The sequence below is a fragment of the Balaenoptera ricei genome, chromosome 6 (genome assembly GCF_028023285.1).
Source record: "Balaenoptera ricei isolate mBalRic1 chromosome 6, mBalRic1.hap2, whole genome shotgun sequence".
Taxonomy (NCBI): Eukaryota; Metazoa; Chordata; class Mammalia; order Artiodactyla; family Balaenopteridae; genus Balaenoptera; species Balaenoptera ricei.
The window spans coordinates 25,343,536-25,364,416 of record NC_082644.1 but is presented as its reverse complement, the minus strand read 5'-3'; the positions used below and the strand labels follow the sequence as shown (position 1 = coordinate 25,364,416).

Sequence of the window (20,881 nt, the reverse complement as noted above, 5' to 3'; positions counted from 1 at the left end):
CTCCTCCAAAGATGTGCTGGGGGAAGTGGGTAAGTGCTCGGTGATGCTGTGGTGTGAACAGGTATTCAATCTGTCCAGGTGTTCCAACCCAATCTCTCCCCCTTGCCCCACCAGAAACACACCCCCTAGTAAAGGAATCTGACTGTTGCCTACTCAGAAATTCTGGAGGAAGCTTGGGCCCTCACAGGTGTTCGCATCCAGGGGCTGTTACGACTACCTGTGAGCCCCTGCTGGGTTTCCAAACTTCAGCCATCTGCCTTCGCAATTTTTACCATTTGCTTGTGTGCTTTTACCTTTAGTTACTACTATCTTACCACCAATTTTTACCATTAGCACCTGCACTCTTACTTGCTTAAAATGATTTCAATAAATTTGCTGTCTGAAAACGTAAGCTGTGCATTACTTCCATCAATAGAAAACCAGTAACAGGAGCCACAGACAATGACAAAATGAACACAATGAAAATACACGATGTCATTATGTCTGGCAGAACAATGGCCTGTTCTACTTTATCACAGAGGAGAGCACACACGAGGGCATGTCCACTTGGCCCGGGCAGCAGCACCAAGAGCTGGCAAGGGATGAGGTAGGCAGCCCCCATGTGCATCCCCAAACCTCACCCGCACACCCTCTGGGAAGCTGTGGGGAGGCAGGAAGCCCGCGCTGCTCTGCTTTCATCAGCCAACTGGACAGGACTTGAGTCTCAGGGGTTGGCATTCTGTGTGATGACCATAAATGACGTTTGGGGACACCTGCGACAACTACAATGTTATACACAGCATCTGTGGGCTCCAGTGGTGACATAACCCAGGTGCTGCTGCCCCTACACCACATTCTTCACTGAAGGAAACATTAAATTGAAGTCAGAGATTAATTAACACAAAGATACAATTTTCTCATCTCAAGGAGTGGGACCCCCTGAATTCTACCCAAACCCCAGGCCCCAGTGTGAGCCCCCATTCCTGCTGGCCAAGCTGCAACTTTACTACTGCATGTTACCCTGTGAGGCCACTAGCAGGTTTCCTGTCTTTCACACTGTGCTTCAGACACCCTACCACCGTGGTGATGCAGCCCTGCAAGGGCCAGTGGGCCTATCCTACCACCCACCAAAGCCAGGGGTCTGACACCTGAGGCTGGCCCCTCCCAATGGTGCATGTGGATTCTGGACGAAGGGCCATTTCAAGCCACTGTGGATGCCTGTCCTGTGCCTGGTGGATTGATGTGACAGAGTAAGGAAGCCCAAAGGGCAGCATAATGAATGGAGCTGTGTGCGCAAGGGTCCAAGTCTGTGCGAGCCAGGGAGCCGTCACCAGAGATGGGCATCACTGTTCAGCCTCCAAGGGTCTGATGCCTCCAGGGCTCTGCATAGAATGGGGGCTGCCCTGGGTATGAAGGAGGAGAATGCCTGAAAACTGGGGCCAGGCCGCCTGAGATCCACAGCCTCAGCTGCTTCTCTAAGAGGTGGGACCTTATCACACGTCTGACCCATCCCAGCTGCTGTCTGGACACAAGGACCGTGAGCTACCCAGTGTACTGTAAAGCACCATCTAAAGTGTTCATCACCACACTCAGGAACCCCTTAGCTAAGGATACTTACCCCCAGACCTGTCCCGCTGTGTGGTCCCAGGAGTTTCTCCAACACTCTCATTCACTTACCAACCATCTCAGGTCACCTGCCTGTCTGGGGACCACAAGAAAGGAGTTTGAAAAACCAACGTCCTGTTTCCCCCAAAATATTTTTTATTCTTGCTTACATTTGTGTTTCCAATTGTGAATAAAAAATGCTTAGAAAGTGGTTACAAAACATCGTGAACCGGACACGAGGTGTGGGCTCCCCTTCTCTGCATGAGATGACACGGGGCCTGGCGTCTGGGTCTGGGTCGGCCTGCCTGGGCTCAGTCGGGCTTCTCACTTTCAGAATCTAGAAAACAAAACCGCCACAGCTCATTACAGGCCTGACGCGGTCACACGAGGCCCTGGAAGTTGGAATGGCGACACCAGAGTGGTCACGCTCCTTGGAGGGCTGGGCTGCCGGACCATGACCCAGGCACTATGCATACATACCCCAGGCTGCCTCTGCCATCTGGCCACCTTCCACACTGAGCAACCGCCCAAACCAGGCAGGGCCTTGCCGGGCCCACTGCCCTGGAGAGCAAGGTACCTCTGACTCCACGGGCACAGCAGGCAGAGCAGCGCCCCCGACCTGCCCGGCCTCTGCTCAGAGCTAGCGCGGAGGCGGAGCACTGCAGCTGCCCAGGGCCACGAAGCCTGACCGTGTCTCGGTGGAAAGGCAGGACGAACAGACCAGGGCTGCCACCCCAGCCGCGGGGAGCCGGAGGCACCACGACCCCCAGCTTGAGTACATGCAGAACACACGCAGGGGCACCAGCTGCTGACCATAAGGCCATCAGGGCCGGCGAGCCAGGAAAACATGCTGAATTCCACGGGGCCCTCCCCAAATCCGCACCAAGGCCCTGCACCTACAGGACAGCAGAGCCCCTCCGGTGACCCCAGGGCAGGTGGCCCAGCCCCCCACCCAGCTCTGTCCAAAGTGAGTCACACAAACCTGGCTTTCTGTGAGACAGCCAACATGGACAGGGGTCAGAGACACCATTTAGTTGGCTGTGAGACTCAGGCCCTCCATGGGGCAGAGTCCACTGTACATCTAAATGCAGTTCAAATTCAGAGTTTGAAAGCCAAATGAACAAGCCAGCCTAGGCCCGAAGCCACAGAGCTGGCATGGGGTTCCCGCCCAACAGCCCACTCTCGTCCTCTGAGCCACGTCGGCTCAGCGTCAATCACACCCGGCTCCTGCCAGGAAGACAGTACCCGCCACTCAGCCCCCAGGCGCCTCATGGCCACCTCGGCCTCCTGGGCAAGGTGTTGACAGCAGGCATGGAGCTGAGAGTGAAACTGTCAGGACAGGGCAGGGCTGCCTGCCAGGGCTACCCACCCCATGCTCCCTTTGAGACTGGCTGTTCAGCTTTTACGTGGACAGAAGATAACAAAAAGATGTTGTTCCACACTGTTTTCAAGCAAAAATGTTTATTTTTCTCCTTCAAATATACAATCTCTTGGGGAGTCTGTGCCACTGACCATTCACATACAAGGCCAGGACTCCAAACCACATGTCTGGTACAGCAAGGGGAGCGGGAAGAGGGCAGCTTCCACCACCCTCAGGAACCAGGCGCACATGATTCTCAACCCAAGGACCAAGGGGCACATTACAGAGAACAGAAATCTCTTACTACAGTATCATGGCCTGGCAGAAGAGTCTGTATAATCACCTAGAAAATTCAATTCTAACTGAATGGATGGAATAACATATTTAAACCAAAATAATTCAGCCAGTCCTAGTAAAGTCCCAAAGTACAGCAGAACTATACAATTCACAGCTGGGCAGCCCAACCAGCTGCCTCCCAGTGGGAAATGGGAAACATCTTGGTCAGTGAGGAGCAGGGCCTTCAGTTCCCACCCTGGGCTGTCTGGTGCCTGTCTGGGATGAGTCCCACTGAAATTTCCAGGAGAGGAACACTCCCACCCCCAGCAGGGCAACCTCAGTGCATGGAGAACAGTCTGGAGGCCAGAGGTGGGTGGAGCAGCCTGTGAACACATGGCAAAGCTAGGCCCAAGTGGCCACAGGCCTCAGTGCAAATGACAGAAAAGGAAGGCAGGTCAGTAGGAGGGTTGGCAGGCCCCCAGAGCAGAAGGGGTCCACTGTCTCTGCAGAGCAGGCGGCCTGCCTGTGCTCCTGCACCAGACACACACCTGTACCTCCCCCACACTCACAGCTGCCCTGCGGGCTTTGGGTCATGAGGGCGTGTCTGCTTACCTAGCGCTTTACAGCAGGTTCCACAGAGCCAAACACAGATGCTAACATTCCTGACTAAGAGACCAACTACCAGTAGCAATGCACTGCCCCAATAACCACGCATCCCTGGGCAGTTTGCTGGCAGTGCCCATGGCACTGCAGTTGAAGGAGTGTGTCCATCTGTTTGCTATCTATGACCATAGAGCTGGAGAGACCTCGTTTTATGAGTACAAAGCAGAACTCTTCTAGCATTTGCAACTCTTCAATATTCAAGGTCACTAGTTCAATTTTTTTTAAAGCACATACAACAGAAAAGTCAAGATCAGACTTTAGCTTCAGATTTTCAAACCATTCAGGTCTGCAACTTAACACGGGAAATAGAGATATCAATACACAAGCCAACTGTAAATGAAATACATCTTTTCTGATACATGATTTTTTAAAACATCTCTTTCCATCAGGGAATGGAAAAGCTGGAATTCAAGGCACTGTACTTCTGCAGGGTGATTACAGTGTTCTAACCATCAACTCAAGTACAGGAAGTGAGTGCAAAGACAGCAAGTGTAGACCATGGGAAACTAAGAGGGAACAAGGTCTGCAGCAATAAAGAAAGCAAGGACTGCTGCCCTGGCTGGGCACCCATGGGCAGGCGGGGCAGGACTTGGAGGCCAAACCACAACCTGACTCCTCTGGGCTATTCAGTTCAGTATGTTCCACTTGGCAAGTGGTGAGACAGAGGAGCTATGTGATCCGCAGCCTGGGGCCGGGCATGCTGACCATAGGTGGCCACAAGAACATGGGGAGTGCTGGCGTGCCTGTTGCACCCAAGCCTGGCCCCTCATCAAGGCTCCAGCTGCCTGCTTGGGCTGCCCAGGGCCCCCAGGACACTGGAGCTGGGATCAGGCTTCCATACTGGCCCAGAGGCAGTGCATAGGGCGGGGCTGGAAGGCAGGAGAGAGCAGTACCTGGCATGGGCACAGGCTGGGCTGAGGCAGCTCCAGGAATGACCGCGGTGGGTAGAGGGCTGGGTGCCGGGGCCAGACATGGCATCCCCACTGCTGTTCGAGACGTGTTCATCTACAAGACAAGAAACGTGGTTTCAATCAGCTAGCCTCCCTCAGTGGCCTTGGGGGTCCCCACAGTTTCTCCATCCTCAGGAGAGGGTGGTCTCAGGACCTGCCATGGGGCACCTTTTATGGCTGACGCCAGAGTGGAAGTGCGTGGCTGGGAGGCGGCCATTGTCCCTCCCTCCTTCCACAGAGCTGCAGCCTGCCCACCTCTGGGCCACATGCCCCGACTGTCCACAGGCCAGAGTGGGCTTCAAAGCAGACCCCGCAGGACATGAACCCTGAAGTCGCACTAAGGGGACCACACACCCCAACCCAAGGCCTCCTGCTTGACTGGTCAGTGCCATTATGGCAGGCCCAGAACAGCTGGGTGCTGTGCAGGGTTGTGTGCCCAGAGATAAGGAGTCAGTGGCAGGGCAGCCCCTCTGCTCTCTGCACCTCAGGTATAACCCCACAGGAGAAGCAGCACAAGGACTGGGAAATGAGCTGTGATGGCTGGTGAGACCAGCATGGCCGTGATGCAGAAACCTGATGAGGCTACTGCAAGAAAACAGAGTAGGGCCCAACAGCCTTCAAACTGTCTAGACAAAATGTTGGCAGATCTAACCAAGCAACTATACAAAAAGATAAAACATCAGAGCCAAGTGAGGTTTGCCCCAGGAATGCAGTGATGTCCCAGTAGAAATCACTGCGTCTCACCACAGTTACATCCCAAGGGAGAATTCCATGTGATGCTCCCCACAGATGCAGGGAGAGTGTCTGAGGAGTTCCACCCTGCTTCATGGAAAGCACAGCTGCTGAAGCCGGAGGGTGCCTCCTCCATCTGGAAGGGCCTCTGCAGAACCCACAGCCAACCCTGGGCCGATGGTGAAATGCCAAATGTACTTCACCCAAGGATCCCCCTGCCCCTAGCCAACACTGTGTGGAAAGTTCCAGCCAATAAAAGAAAAGGAATAAGGGGCACAGACTAGAAAAGAAAAAGGAAAACCATCCTTATTTGCAGATGACAAAATCGTGTATGGAGAAAACCCAAAAGAGCAGACAAACCAACTTCTAGAACTAAAACGCACATTTAGCAAGATTGCAGGCTACAAGGAACAGAAAACAACCATATTTCTATATACTACCAACATATAAGTGTAAAAGGAAATTTTAAAGCAATAAATTTTACAACCACATTCTAAAATATCAACTATCTCAGGGTAAATTTAATGCAAGCTGTGTAACACCTTTACACTGAAAACTATAAAACTTTGCTGAGAGAAAATTAAAAAGACATAAACAAAGCAATGCCATGTTTATAGAAAGACTCACTACTGTTAATGTGCCAAATCTTACCCAGATGCTTAACAGACTCAATACAATTGGAATCAAAGTCCCATAAGGCTATTTTGTAGGAATATACAAGCTGTTTCTAAAATGTAGGTAGAACTATTAAAGACCTAGAAAAATCAAGAAATTCTTGGGAAGGGACAAATTAGAAGTATTAACAGATACAAACTATACATAAAATAGATAAGCAACAAGGATTTACTGTATAACACAGGGAATTACACCCAATATCTTGTAATAACCTATAAAGGAATATAATTTGAAAAAAGAAAACGACCACTAGCTAAGGCTTCAGCAAACAAAACCAGCAAATGCTGGGGAAGGGGAGAATCTGTTTTCCAGAGTTATCACTTATAATATTCAGATGTCCAGTTTTCAACAAGAAATCACAAAATCTTTACAAAGAAAATGAAAAGTATGACCCATACAGAGGGAAAATTCATTAACAGAAAATGTCCCTGAAGAAGTCTAAACATTGCACTTACAAAATAAAGACTTTAAATCAACTGCTTTAAATATGTTCAAAGAGTTAAAGGAAACCACGGACAAAAAGAAAACCAGGAAAATGATTCATGAACAACATGAGAATATCAATAAAGTGACAGAAGTTATAAAAGGAACCAAATATTAGAGCTAAAAGGTATAATAACTGAAATTAAAATTCCACTAGAGAAGCTCAAAAGCAGATCTGAGCAGGAAGAATAAAGAATCAGCAAACTTGAGACCACAGAATTGAAATTATCAAGTCTGAGAAACAGAAAAAAAAAAAAAAAAAAGAATGAAGAAAAGAAAAGTATACAGAGCCTGTCAGGGAGAAGAGAAAGTGAAGGACAGGAAAAAATACTTGAAGTAGAGAAAGAGAAGACTGTCAACCAAGATTCTGCATCCAGCAAAATGAACCTTCAACATGAAGGAGAAATTAAGACTCCTGGATAAACAAAAACTAAGGCAGGTTGTTACTAAAAGATATGCCCCACAAGAAATGCTAAAGGAAGAACTTTCATTTCAGGCTGAAATGAAAGGATAATAGTAACTCAAAGCCATGAGACGAAATAAAGAAAGCAACTACACAGCTAAATATGTAAGCCAATACTATTGTAGTTTTGGTTTTAATTCCTTTTTTCCCCTATATGATTTAAAAGGCAAATGCATTAGATAATAATTATAAATCTATGTGAACGGGCACACAATGTATAAAGATGCAGTCTGTGCAAAAACAACACAAAGGAGGAGGGATGGAGACATAAAGGAGCAGAGTGTTGAAACAAAGTTGGTATTATTCAAACTAGGTTGTTACAAGGTTAAGATTTTAATTGTAATCCCTAAGGTAATCAATAAGAAAATAACAAAAACATATACAGAAAAGTAAAAAAAAAGGGGGGGGGAGGGGATAAAAATCTGTAGGACATACAGAAAAAAAAATAGTTAAACCAGCAGAAGTCCTTTATTAACCATAATTACTTTAAATGTAAATGGATTGAACTCTCCAGTTAATAGGCAAAGATTGGCAGAGTGGATAAAAAAGCATAATTAATCTATATGCTATCTACAAAACACACACTTTAGATACAAACACACAAAGAGGTTGAAAGTAAAAGGATGGAGGAGAGGAGATCAAGATGGCAGAGTAGGAAGGTGTTTAGCTCACTTCCCCCCACGAACACATCAAAGATACATCCATAAAGTGGAGCAATTCTCTCTGCAAACAAACTGGAAATGGACAGAAATATTCTTCTAAAACAAAAGCTGTAAAAGAAAGATCCACACGAGTCAGATAAGAAGGGAAAAGAGCTATCAGGTTGGGACCCAGGCCCACAGAAAAGGAGGGGGATATCACCACTAGGAGATCCTCCCTGGGGAGTGAGTGGTTTGAACCACATATTGGGTACCCCAGCCCTGGCATCCAACATACTGACATTCACATTACAGGGGTTCCAGAAGGAGACAAGTCTTCTTACTGGTTTGAAAACTAATAGGACTTTGAGGAGGGCTGTGAGAAACCTAGACCTGGCTCGTGACACAAGCTTGCTTACTCCTAGGAATGAGGTGTAGAATGGAGATTAAAACTGCCCCAGAATTCCGGATGGTTTCCTGAAACCACCTAGCATGTATCCAGCTCCTCTACCTCTGAAGAGCTTCCCACTAGGTTGAAGGCTGCCATTGCTGAGGAAAGTGTGCAGTTGGGGATGGAACTGACTCAGACCCAACACTGCATATAAATGGGGCAAGGGCAGCCTTTCCTGGCACTCACAGAGGCAGCAGATCAGGAGCTGTATGGAGCTGACTAGCATTCTGGGACTGTCCCAGTGTACACCCTGGCCCACACCAGGTGCCCACTGCAGCCCTTTTGCTCCAGCATTGTGCACCCTGGAGCAAAAGTGCCATTGCTGGGAGAGGGGAGAGAGCACACTTAGAGGGAAAGGAGCCAGCTCGGACCCCACCCCTGCTTCAGCACCTTGGGATGAGACCCCCACCCCTGATAGGGTAGTGATGACCACTCAGCATAGAAGAAGCTTCTGCTCACACATGGCTCTGGCTCTAGCCCCTCCATCCCCAGCCCCACCACCCACCAAGGTGATACCAGTCAGCACATCCTGGGGGAAGACATGACCCATGCTCATTTCAGATCCAGCTCTCACACTGAAACTACTGAACACATGCAGACTGCATAGAGATGCTCCCACACAAGTACAATCCTTCAAGACCGAGATAGGTAACTGTTTCACCTAATTTTATAGAGACAGAAAACATTAAGCGAAATGAGAAAACAAAGGAATGTCTTTAAAACAAAAGAACAAAGAAAAAACTCTGAAAAAACAACTAATGAAAGAGAGAAAATTTACCAAAGAGTTCAAAGCATTAGTAATAAGAATACTAACTGAACTAGGGAAAAGAATAGATGAGCACAGAGAGAATTTTAACACAGAACTAGAAAATATAAAAACCAGTCAGAACTGAAGAATGAAGTAACTAAAATGAAAAACACACTAGAAGGAATTAACAGACAGTAATAGGTAATAGAGAAGAATGCATAAGTGATCTGGAAGATAGAATAATGGAAATCACCCAATCAAAACAGTAAAAAGAGAAACAAATTTTTAAAATATGAGAACAGTTTAAGGGACCTCTGAAACAACATCAACCATGCTAACATTCACATTATAAGGGTTCCAGAAGGAGAAGAGAGAGAGAAGAGAGTCGAAAATGTATTTGATGAAATTATGGCTGAAAACTTCCTGAACCTGGAGAAGCAAACAGATACCCAGGTACACAGAGTATCCCAAACAAGATGAACTGAAAGAGACATAGACCAAGATGCATCATAACTAAAATGGTAAAAGAGATAAGGAGAGAATTTAAAAGTAGCAAGAGAAAAGCAAAGAGTCACATACAAAGGAACACCCATAAGTCTATCAGCTGATTTTTCTGCAGAAACTTTGCAGGCCAGAAGGGAATGGCATGACATATTTATAGTGCTCAAAGGGAAAAATCTACAACCTAGGACAATCTACCCAGCAGGATTATCATTCAGAATTAGAAGTGAGATAAAGAACTGCTCAAATAAGAAAAAACTGAAAGAGTTCATCAATACTTAAACTAACTCTAAAAGAAGTCTTAAATGGTCTTCTCCAAGTGGGAAAAAAAAGGCTACAACAAGATGTAAGGATTTATAGGAAAGGAAAAACCCCACAAGTAAAGGCAAATATATAGTAAAGGCTGTGGATCAATCACTTAACATAAGCTAGTACAAAGATTAAAAGACAAAAATTGGAAAATAAACTATAACTACAATCAACAGTTAAGGGATAAACATGAAGATGTAAAATATGACATCAAATACACGAAATGTATGGGAGGGGAGTAAAAAAATGTAGATCCTTTAGAATGTGTTTGAACTTAAATGACTACCAGTTTAAAACAAGTAGATACATAGGTCAACATGAAACCCAAGGTAACCACAAATCAAAATCCTACAATAGATACACAAAAATAGGGAGAAAGTAACACAAGCATGCCATGATTTGATAAAGAAAATCATCAAACCACAAAGGAAGAAACTAAAAGAAGAAGAAAAGAATATAGAATGACAAAAACAACCAGAAAACAAGTAACAAATGGCAGTTAAGTACGTACCTATATATAATTACTTTAAATGTCAATGGACTAAATGTTCCAATCAAATGACACAGAGTGGATGACTGGATAAAAAACAAGACCCATCTATGTGCAAGAGACTCTCTTTAGAATTAAAGACACACAGACTAAAAGTGAAGGGATGGAAGGAGCTATTTCATGGAAATGAAAACAACAAGAGAGCTGGTAGCAATACTAATATCTTGCAAATTAGACTTTAAAAGAAAGTCTATAAAAAAGACAAAGAAGGATATTATATAATGATATAGTGATCAATACAAGAAGAAAATATAACATTTATTAATAGGTCTGCACTTCATATAGGTGCAACTAAACATGGAAAGCAAATATTAACAGACATAAAAAGGAGAAATTGACAATAATAGAATAATATTTGGAGACTATAATGAAATATTGGTCTTAAATGACACATTAGACAAGTTGGACTTAATAAATATATATAGGACATTCCATCCAAAAACAGCAGAATACACATTCTTTTCAAGCGCACATGGAATGTTCTCTAGGATAGATCACATGCCAGGCCAAAAAACAAGTCTCAATAAATAGAAGAGAACTGAAATTACATCAAGTTTTTTTTTTCAACCACAACAGTATGAAACTATAAACCAATTACTGGAAGAAAAATGGGAAAAACACAAACACATGGAGACTAAATGACATGTTAATAAAAGAAACAATGGATGAATGAAGAAATCAAAGAGGAAATCAGAAAAAAAAGAGACAAATAAAAAAAATGCAACTTTGCACAACCTACAGGACGCAGCAAAAGCAAAAATAAGAGGGAAGATTATAATAACACATGCATACCTGAGCATACAAGAAAAATCTCAGATAAACAACCTATCCTCCATCTAAATGAATTAGAAAAAGAACAAAGCCCAAGTCAGCACAAGTAAAGAAATAATAAAGATCAGAGAGGAAATGAATAAAAGAGAGACAAAAAAATACAAAAGATCACTGAAACTAGGAGCTGATTTTTAAAAAAGATAAACAAAATTGATAAGCTTTTAGCTAGGCTCATTAAGAAAAAAAGAGAACCCAAATAAACAAAATAAGATAGTAAAGAGAAGATTACAACCAATATCAGTGAAATACTAAAAATCATAAAAGAATATTACAATTATATGCCAACAAATTGAACAACCTAGAAGAAATGGATAAAAATCCTAGATATACAAAATCTTCAAAGACTGAATCAGAAAGAAATGGACAAACTGAACGGACTAGTAGTGAAATTGAATTATTGTTCAAAAAACCTCCCAGCAACAAAAGTCCAGGAACAGATGGCTTCACAGGGAAATTCTACCAAATATATAAAGAAAAGCTAATACCTAGTGTAACAAACTATTCCAACAAAATGAAGAGGAGGGAACACTCCCAAATTCATTCTACGAGGCCACCATTACACTGATACCAAATCTAGAAAAAGACATTACAAAGAAAAGAAAATTACTCGTCAATATCTGTGATGAATATAGATGCAAAAATCCTCAAAAAATACTAGCAAACCAAATTCAATAATACATAAAAAGGATAATACACCATGATCAAGTGGGATTTATTTCACGGATGCAAGGACAGTTCAATATCCACAAGTCAATCAGTGTGATACACCACATTAACAAAAGGAAGGATAAATATCACATTATCATTTCAATAGACACAGAAAAGCATTTGACAAAATTCAACTACCATTCATGATAAAGACTTGCATCAAAGTTGGTATAGAGGAAACATATTTCAACATAATAAAGGCCATTTATGACAAACCTACAGCTAACATCATACTCAAGAGTGAAAAGCCAAAGCTTTTCCTCTAAAATCAGGAACAAGACAAGGATGCCCACTCTCGCCACTGAGAAGTAGTATTGGAAGTCCTAGCCACAGCAGTCAGACAAGAAAAAGAAATAAAAGGTATCCAAATTGGAAAGGAAGAAGTAAAAACGTCACTATTTGCAGATGACATGATGTTATACTCAGAAAATTCTAAAGTTCCATCAAAAAACTATGAGGACTAATAAATGAATTCAGTAAAGTTGCAGGATACAAGACTGACATACAGAAATCTATTGGTTTTCTAAACACTAATAATCAACTATCAGAAAGAGAAAGCAATAAAACAATCCCATTTAAAATTGCATCAAAGAGAATAAAATACCTAGGAATAAACTTAACCAAGGATGTGAAAGATCTATAACCTGAAGACTCTAAAACATTGATGAAGGATATTTAAGATGATACAAACAAATAGAAAAGATATTCCATGTTCCTGGATTGGAAGAATTAATACTGCTAAAATGGCCATACTACCCAAAGCAATCTACAGATTTAATTCAATCCCTGTCAAATTACCCATGACATTTTCCACAAAACTAGAAAAAATAATCCTAAAATTTATATGGAACCAAAAAGGCTCCCAATTACCAAACCAATCTTGAGAAAAAAGAACAAAGCTGGAGGTATCACTCTCCCCAACTTCACATTATACTACAAAGGTACAGTAATCAAAAGAGGATGGTACTGACACAAAAACAGAAACATACATCAATGGAACAGAATGGACAGCCCCAAAATAAACCCATAAACTTATGGTCAATTAATCTACAACAAATGAGGCAAGAATATACAATGGGGAAAAGGCAGTCTCTTCAGTAAGTGGTGCTGGGAAAACTGGACAACTACATGTAAAAGAATAAAATTAGAACATTCTCTAACACCATATAAAAAAATAAACTCGAAATGAATTAATGACTTAAATAAGACTGAAACCCATAAAACTACTTGAGGAAAACTTAGGCAGAACACTCTTTGACATAAATCAAAGGAATATTTTTTGGCTATGTCTCTTAAGGCAAATGAAACAAAAGCAAAAACAAACAAATGGGACCTAATTAAACTTAAAAGCTTTTGCACAGCTAAAGAAACCTTTGACAAAAAGAAAAGACAACCTATTATTTAAAGTGAGAAAATATCTGCAAATGATATAACTCATAAGGGGTTAATATCCAAAATACATAAAGAGCTCATATAATTCAATATCAGAAAAACAAACAACTCAATTAAAAAATGGGCTGAAGACTTGAATAGATATTTCTCAAAGAAGACATACACATGGCCAAAGGGCACATGAAAAGATTCTCAACATTGGTAATCAGAGAAATGTAAATCAAAACCACAATGAAGTATCACCTCACACCTGTCAAAATAGCTATCATCAAAAAGACCACCAATAACAAATGTTGGCAAGGATATGGAGAAAAGGTTACCTTAGTACACTATGGATAGGAATGCAAAGTGGTGCAGCCACTATGGAAAACATTATGGAGGTTCTTCAAAAAACTGAAAATAGAACCACCATATGATCCAGCAATTACATTCTTGGGTATATATCCATAGAAAATGAAAACACTAATTTGAAAAGATACATGCACCTCAGCGATCACAGCAGCTTCATGTACAATAGCCAAGATACGGAAACAACCTAAGCAACAGATGAATGGATAAAGAAAATGTGGGTTACATATATAATGGAATATTACTCAGCCATAAAAAAAAATGAAATTTTGCCATTTGCATCAACATGGATGGACCTGGAGAGTATTATGCTTAGTGAAATAAATCAGAGAAAGAAAAATACTGTATATGATCAGTTATATGTGGAATCTAAAAAATAAAATAAACGAATATAACAAAACAGATATAGATTCACAGATATTTAGAAAACAAACTAGTGGTTACCAGTGGGAAGCTGAAGGGAGGGAGGGGCAAGGTAGTGGTAGGGGATTAAGAGGTACAAACTAATATGTATAAAATCAGTAAGCTACGAGGATATATTATACAGCACAGGGAATATAGCCAACATTTTATAATAACTTTAATGATGTACATCTATAAAAATACTGAATAACTATGTTGTACACTTGAAACTAATAAAATAGTTTACATCAACTGTATTTCAATTAAAAATTCTTAAAAAAAAAGACAAAGAATGTGAAATGATGGGAAAATAAACTCCTGAGAGCTGATCCAAGATGGCATAGTGGAAGGAGCTTGGGCTTACCTCACAACAAAAACACAACTAACTGCTGAACAGCCATCGATAAAAAAGACTGGAAGCTGCCAAAAAAGATATTCTACATCCAAAGATATAAAAAGAAACCACAACAAGATGGTAGGAGGGGCACACTCACAATATAATCAAATCCCATTACCCTGGGTGGGCGATCCACAAACTGGAGAATTATTATATTGCAGAAGTTCTCCCACAGGAGTTAGAGTTCTGAGCTCCACATTAGGTTCCCCGGTCTGGGGGTCTGACATCAGAGGGAGGAGCCCCAAAGACATTTGGCTTTGAAGGCCAGGAAGGCTTGATTGCAGGAGCTCCACAGGACTGGGGGAAGTGGAGACTCCACTCTTGGAGGGTGCACACAAGGTCTCGCATGTACTGGGACCCAGGGCAAAGGCAGTGACTTCACAGGAGCCTAGGCTGGACCTACCTGCTGGTCTTGGAGGATCTCCTGGGGAGGGGGTTGTGGCTGTGGCTCTCCCTTGGGATGTGGATATGGGTGGTGGAGATTTCGGGGAGTGTGCATCTACGTGAACTCTCAAGGAGGCAGACATCTTACTTGGGTTGGGTCATCAGCACCAAGACCTGGCCGCACCCAACAGCCTGTAGTCTCCAGTACTGGGACGCCTCAAGCCAAACAATAGCCCTACCCATCAGCAGACAGGCTGCCTAAAGACTTCCTGAGCCCACAGCCACCTCTAGACACATCCCTTGACACGGTTCTGCCCATCTGCCCACCAAAGGGCCAAGATCCAGCTCCACTCACCAGTAGGCAGGCACCAGTCCCTCCCACTAGGAGACCTGCACAAGCGTCTATACCAGCCTCACCCACCGGGGTAGACACCAGAAGCAAGAATACTACAATCAGGCAGCCTGCAGAACTGAGTCTGCAAATACAGGAATTTGTTCCAGACAAATAAACAAGATAAAACCCCAAAGAACAACTAAGCAAATTAGAGACAGGCAATCTACCAGAGAAAGAATTCAGCTTAATGATAGTAAAGATGATCCAAGATCTCAGAAAAAGAATGGATGCACAGTGTGAGAAAATACAAGAAATTTTTAATAAAGAATTAGAAAATATAGAGAACAACCAGGGTTGAAGAATACAATAATTGAAATGAAAAATACACCAGAAGGAATCAATAGCAGAAAAAATGATGCAGAAGAATGAATAAGTGAGCTGGAAGACAGAAAGGGGGAAATCACTGCTGCAGAACAGAATAAAGAAAGAAGAATGAAAAGAAATGAAGACAGTTTAAGAGACCTCTGGGACAAAATTAAATGCACCAACATTCGCATTATAGGGGTCCCAAAAGGAGAGGAGAGAGAGAAAGGGCCTGAGAAAATATTTGAAGAGATAATAGCTGAAAACTTCCCTAACATGAGAAAGAAAACACTCACTCAAGTCCAGGAAATGCAGAGGGTCCCAGGCAGGATTAAACAAAGGAGGAACACGCCAAGACACAGTAATCAAATTGACAAACATTAAAGACAAAGAGAAAATATTAAAAGCAACAAGGGAAAAGCAACAAATAATGTACAAGGGAATCCCCTTACGGTTATCGGTTGATTTTTTCAGCAGAAACTCTGCAGGCCAAAAGGGAGTGGCACAATACATTTAAATGAAGAAAGGAAAAGAATATTCGATCCAGCAAGGTGCTCATTCAGATTCAATGGAGAAATAAAAAGCTTTACAGACAAGCAACAGGTAAAAGAATTCAGTACCACCAAACCAGTTTCACAACAAATGCTAAAGGAACTTCTCTAGGTGGGAAAGAAAAGGCCACAACTGGAAACAAGAAAATTACAAAATGGGAAAGCTCATCAGGAAAGGCAAACATACAGTAAAGGTAAGAAATCATCCACACACAAATAGGATATCTAAACCCATAATTGTGAGAGGAAGAGAGTACAAATGTAGGATATTTGAAATTAAGAGCTCAGAAACTGCAAACAATCATGTGTGTGTATATATATGTGTGTGTGTGTGTATACTGCTATATCAAAACCTCATGGTAACCACAAACCAAAAATGTATAATAGATATACACACACATAAGAAAAAGGAATCCAAATACAACAGCCCACAGAGTCATCAAATCACAGGAGAAGAGGAAAATGGAGGAAAGGAAGAAAAAGACCTACAAACACAAACCCAAAACAATTAACAAAAGGGCAATAAGAACATATGTACTGATAATTACCTTAAATGTAAACGGATTAAATGCTCCAACCGAAAGATACAGACTGGCTGAATGGATACAAAAATAAGACCTGTATATATGCTGTTTATAAGAGACCCACTTCAGATATAGAGACACATACAGACTAAAAGTGAGGGGATGGAAAAAAGTATTCCATGAAAATGTAAATCAAAAGAAAGCTGGAGTATCAATACTCATAAGAGACAAAATAGACTTTAAAATAAAGACTGCTACAAAAGACAAAGAAGGATACTACATAATGATCAAGGGATCAAGCCAAGAAGATATAACAGTTGTTAATATATATGCACCTAACATAGGAGCACTCAGTATATAAGGGAAATGCTAACATCCATAAAAGAAAAAATTGACAGTAACACAATAATAGCTGGGGACTTTAACACCCCACTTTCATCAATGGGTAGATCATCTGGACAGAAAATCAATAAGGAAACACAGGCCTTAAATGACACATTAGACAAAATGGTCTTAATTGATATTTACAGAACATTCCATCCAAAAGCAGCAGAATACACATTCTTCTCAAGTGCACATGGAACATTCTCCAGGATAGATGACATCCTGGGCCACAAAACAACCCTTGCTAAATTTAAGAAAACTGAAATCATTTCAAGCATCTTTTCCAACCACAACGCTATGAGATGAGAAATCAACTACAAGAAAAAAAAACTGCAAAAAATACAAACATATGGAGGCTAAACAATATGTTACTAAATAACCAATGGACTACTGAAGAAAGCAAAGGGGAAATCAAAAAATACCCAGAGCTAAATGAAAACAGAATCATGACGATCTGAAACCTATGGGACACAGCAAAAGCAGTTCTAAGAGGGAAGTTTATAGAGATACAAGCTTCCCTCAGGTAATAAGAAAAATCTAAAATAAACAACCCAAAGTTACACCTAAAGCAACTAGAGAAAAAAGAACAAAACCCAAAGTTAGTAGAATGAAAGAAGTCATAAAGATCAGAGCAGAAATAAATGAAACAGAGACAAAGTAAACAATAGAAAAGATCAATGAAACTAAAGACTGGTTCTTTGAAAAGATAAACAAAATTGATAAAACTTTAGCAAGACTCATCAAAAAAAAAAAAGGGAGAAAGCCCAAATCAATAAAATTAGAAATGAAAAAGGAGGAGTTACAACCAATACCACAGAAATACAAAGGACCATAACAGACTACTACAGGCAATTATATGCCAATAAAATGGACAACCTAAAAGAAATGGACAGATTCTTAGAAAGGTACAATCTCCCAAGACTGAACCAGGAAGCAATTGAACATATGAACAGACCAATTACAAGCACTGAAATTGAATCTGTGATTTTAAAAACTCCCAACAAACAAAAGTCCAGGACCAGAGGGCTTCATAGGTGAATTCTATCAAACATTTAGAGAAGAGTTAACACCTATCCTGAAACTATTCCAAAAAGTTGCAGAGTAAGGAACACTTCTAAACTCATTCTCTGAGGCCACCATCACCCTGATACCAAAACCAGACAAAGATATCACAAAAAAAGAAAATTACAGGCTAATATCACTGATGAATATAGACGCAAAAACCCTCAACAAAATACTAGTAAACCAAATCCAATAACACATTAAAAGGATCATACACCACAATCAAGTAGGATTTATCCCAGGGATGCAAGAACTTTTCAATATCTGCAAATCAATGAGTGTGATAAACCACATTAACATATTAAAGAATAAAAACCATATGATCATCTCAATAGATGCAGAAAAAGCTTTTGACAAAATTCAACACCCACTTATGATAAAACCTCTCCAGAAAGTGGGCAGAGAGAGAACCTACCTCAACATAATAAAGGCCATATATGACAAACCCACAGCCAACATCATTCTCAATGGTGAAAAACTGAAAGCATTTCCTCTAAGATGAAGAACAAGACAAGGATGTCCACTCTCACCACTTTTATTCAACATAGTTTTGGAAGTCCTAGCCACAGCAATCAGAGAAGAAAAAGAAATAAAAGGTCTCCAAATTGGAAAAGAGGAAGTAAAACTGTCACTGTTTGCAGATGACATGATACTACACATAGAAAATCCTAAATGTGCTACCAGAAAACTACTAGAGTTCATCAATGATTCTGGTAAATTTGTAGGATACAAAATGAATACAAAGAAATCTGTTGCATTTCTATACACTAACAATGAAAGATCAGAAAGACAAATTAAGGAAACAATCCCATTTGCCAATGCATCAAAAAGAATAAAATACCTAGGAATAAACCTACCTAAGGAGACAAAAGACCTGTACTCCAAAAACTATAAGACACTGATGAAAGAAATTGAAGATGACACAAACAGATGGAAAGATATACCATGTTCTTGGATGGGAAGAATCAATATTGTCAAAATGACTATACTGCCCAAGGCAATCTACAGATTCAGTGCAATCCCTATCAAACTACCAGTGGCATTTTTCACAGAACTAGAACAAAAAATTTTAAAATGTGCATGGAAACACAAAAGACCCTGAATAGCTGAAGCAATCTTGAGAAAGAAAAATGGAGCTGGAGGAATCAGGCTCCCTGACTTCAGACTATACTACAAAGCTATAGTCATCAAAACAGTATGGTACTGGCACAAAAACAGAAATATAGATCAATGGAACAGGATAGGAAATCCACAAATAAACCCACACACCTATGGTCAATTAATCTAGGAGAAAGGAGGCAAAAATATATAATGGAGAAAAGATAGTCTCTTCAATAAGTGGTTCTGAGCAAACTGGAGAGCTACCTGTAAAAGAATAAAATTAGAACATTCTCTAACACCATATATAAAAATAAACTCAAAATGAATTAATGACTTAAATAAGACTGAAAACCATAAATCTCCTTGAGGAAAACATAGGCAGAACACTCTTTGACATAAATCATAGCAATATAGTTGCAGACTTTAATACTTCACTTTCAATAAAGGATAGGACAACCAGATAGAAGATAAGTAAGGAGAGGACCTGAACATCACAAGCCCATTAGGCTTAACAAACATTTACAAAACATTTCACCCAATAAGAGCAGAATTCTGCAGTGTAAGCCCTGACAAGTAGCTTTCCTTTCTTTCTTTCTTTTTTTTTGTAATGCAAGTGCCTGACTTAAGCTTTGATTTCCTGAGGCATCCACTTCAAAGAAGCCATCTCAAATAAAAGAACACTGCCAGCCACACAACTAAAGACCTACCATTCCCTTCACCCACCCCCATCCGAGCTCCTGTATTTTAGAGATCTCTAATTGATTTTAAATAACTGACCATTTGGCTATTTGTCTTTTTCTTTTCTTCTTGCACTTTAATTCCCACTCTTACGTTTTAAGTTCACAAATAAGGAATGAACTAGTGAAACTCCAATAAAGCAGAACCCCAGGCCTGCCTGTCTGTCTGACCAGCTCTCTCACCCTCTCTCTTTCTCTCTCCCTCCTTGCAACCTCACTATGTAGCCCCAGGTGTGTCATGTAAACCTCCCCTCCAGACTTGTAAGTAATAAACCTTGTCCTTTCTACAGTTTACTGATGGTTATTGCTGAGGAATCTTGCAATCATAGTAAGAAACACAAGGGTTGGTCCAGCCACATGACTGGTTCTGAAAGGGGAACCCAGGCCCAGGTGAGTGCTCCCAGGCATTTCTAGCTGGTAGCATCACTACTGATAGGCTGAGGGTGGCACAAAACAACTACACATTCTTTTCAAGTGCACAGGGAACATTCTCCAAAATAGGCCATATGTTAGTCCACAAAACAATTTTAAAAGATTAAAATCATACAAAGTATCTTTTCTAACACAATGAATGAAATTTAAAAATTTTTTAAACTAGAAAATGGCATATATGTAGAAAGTAAACAATGCACTCAAACAACCAAATAGTCAAAGATGTAATCATAGGGAAATCAGAAAACAGCTTAGAACAAATGAAAAGGAAAACACAACATATTAAAATTTATTACATATAGCAAAAGAAGTATCCAGAGGGAAACTTATAACTGCAGATGTCTACATTAAAAAAGAAGAAAGATCTTAACCCAATAACTTAACTGTATACCATAATAAACTGAGATAAACAAAATACAGAATAGAAAAACAATAAATAAAAATCAATGAAACCAAAAGTTGGTGTTTTAAAAAGATCAAAAATTGGCAAAGTCTTTAGCTACCAAACTGGATAACTCAGATGAAACAGACAAATTCCTAGAAACACA

The 20,881-nt window shown here is 41.0% G+C and overlaps 1 protein-coding gene across 9 annotated transcripts in view; it reads right to left on the bottom strand.

Annotated features, from left to right (window-relative positions):
• Positions 1-1,722: 1,722 nt before the first annotated feature.
• WNK2 (WNK lysine deficient protein kinase 2) overlaps positions 1,723-20,881 on the bottom strand; it is a 148,265-nt gene continuing 129,106 nt past the window's right edge. For all 9 annotated transcript variants that reach the window (XM_059927054.1, XM_059927057.1, XM_059927058.1 and 6 more), the window contains 2 exons: positions 4,777-4,888; positions 1,723-1,921 (listed from right to left, as the gene is read on the bottom strand). In XM_059927054.1, coding sequence (XP_059783037.1) covers positions 1,896-1,921; positions 4,777-4,888 — 138 coding nt within the window. In that variant the 3' untranslated portion in view covers positions 1,723-1,895. The remainder of the gene's footprint in view (positions 1,922-4,776; positions 4,889-20,881) is intronic.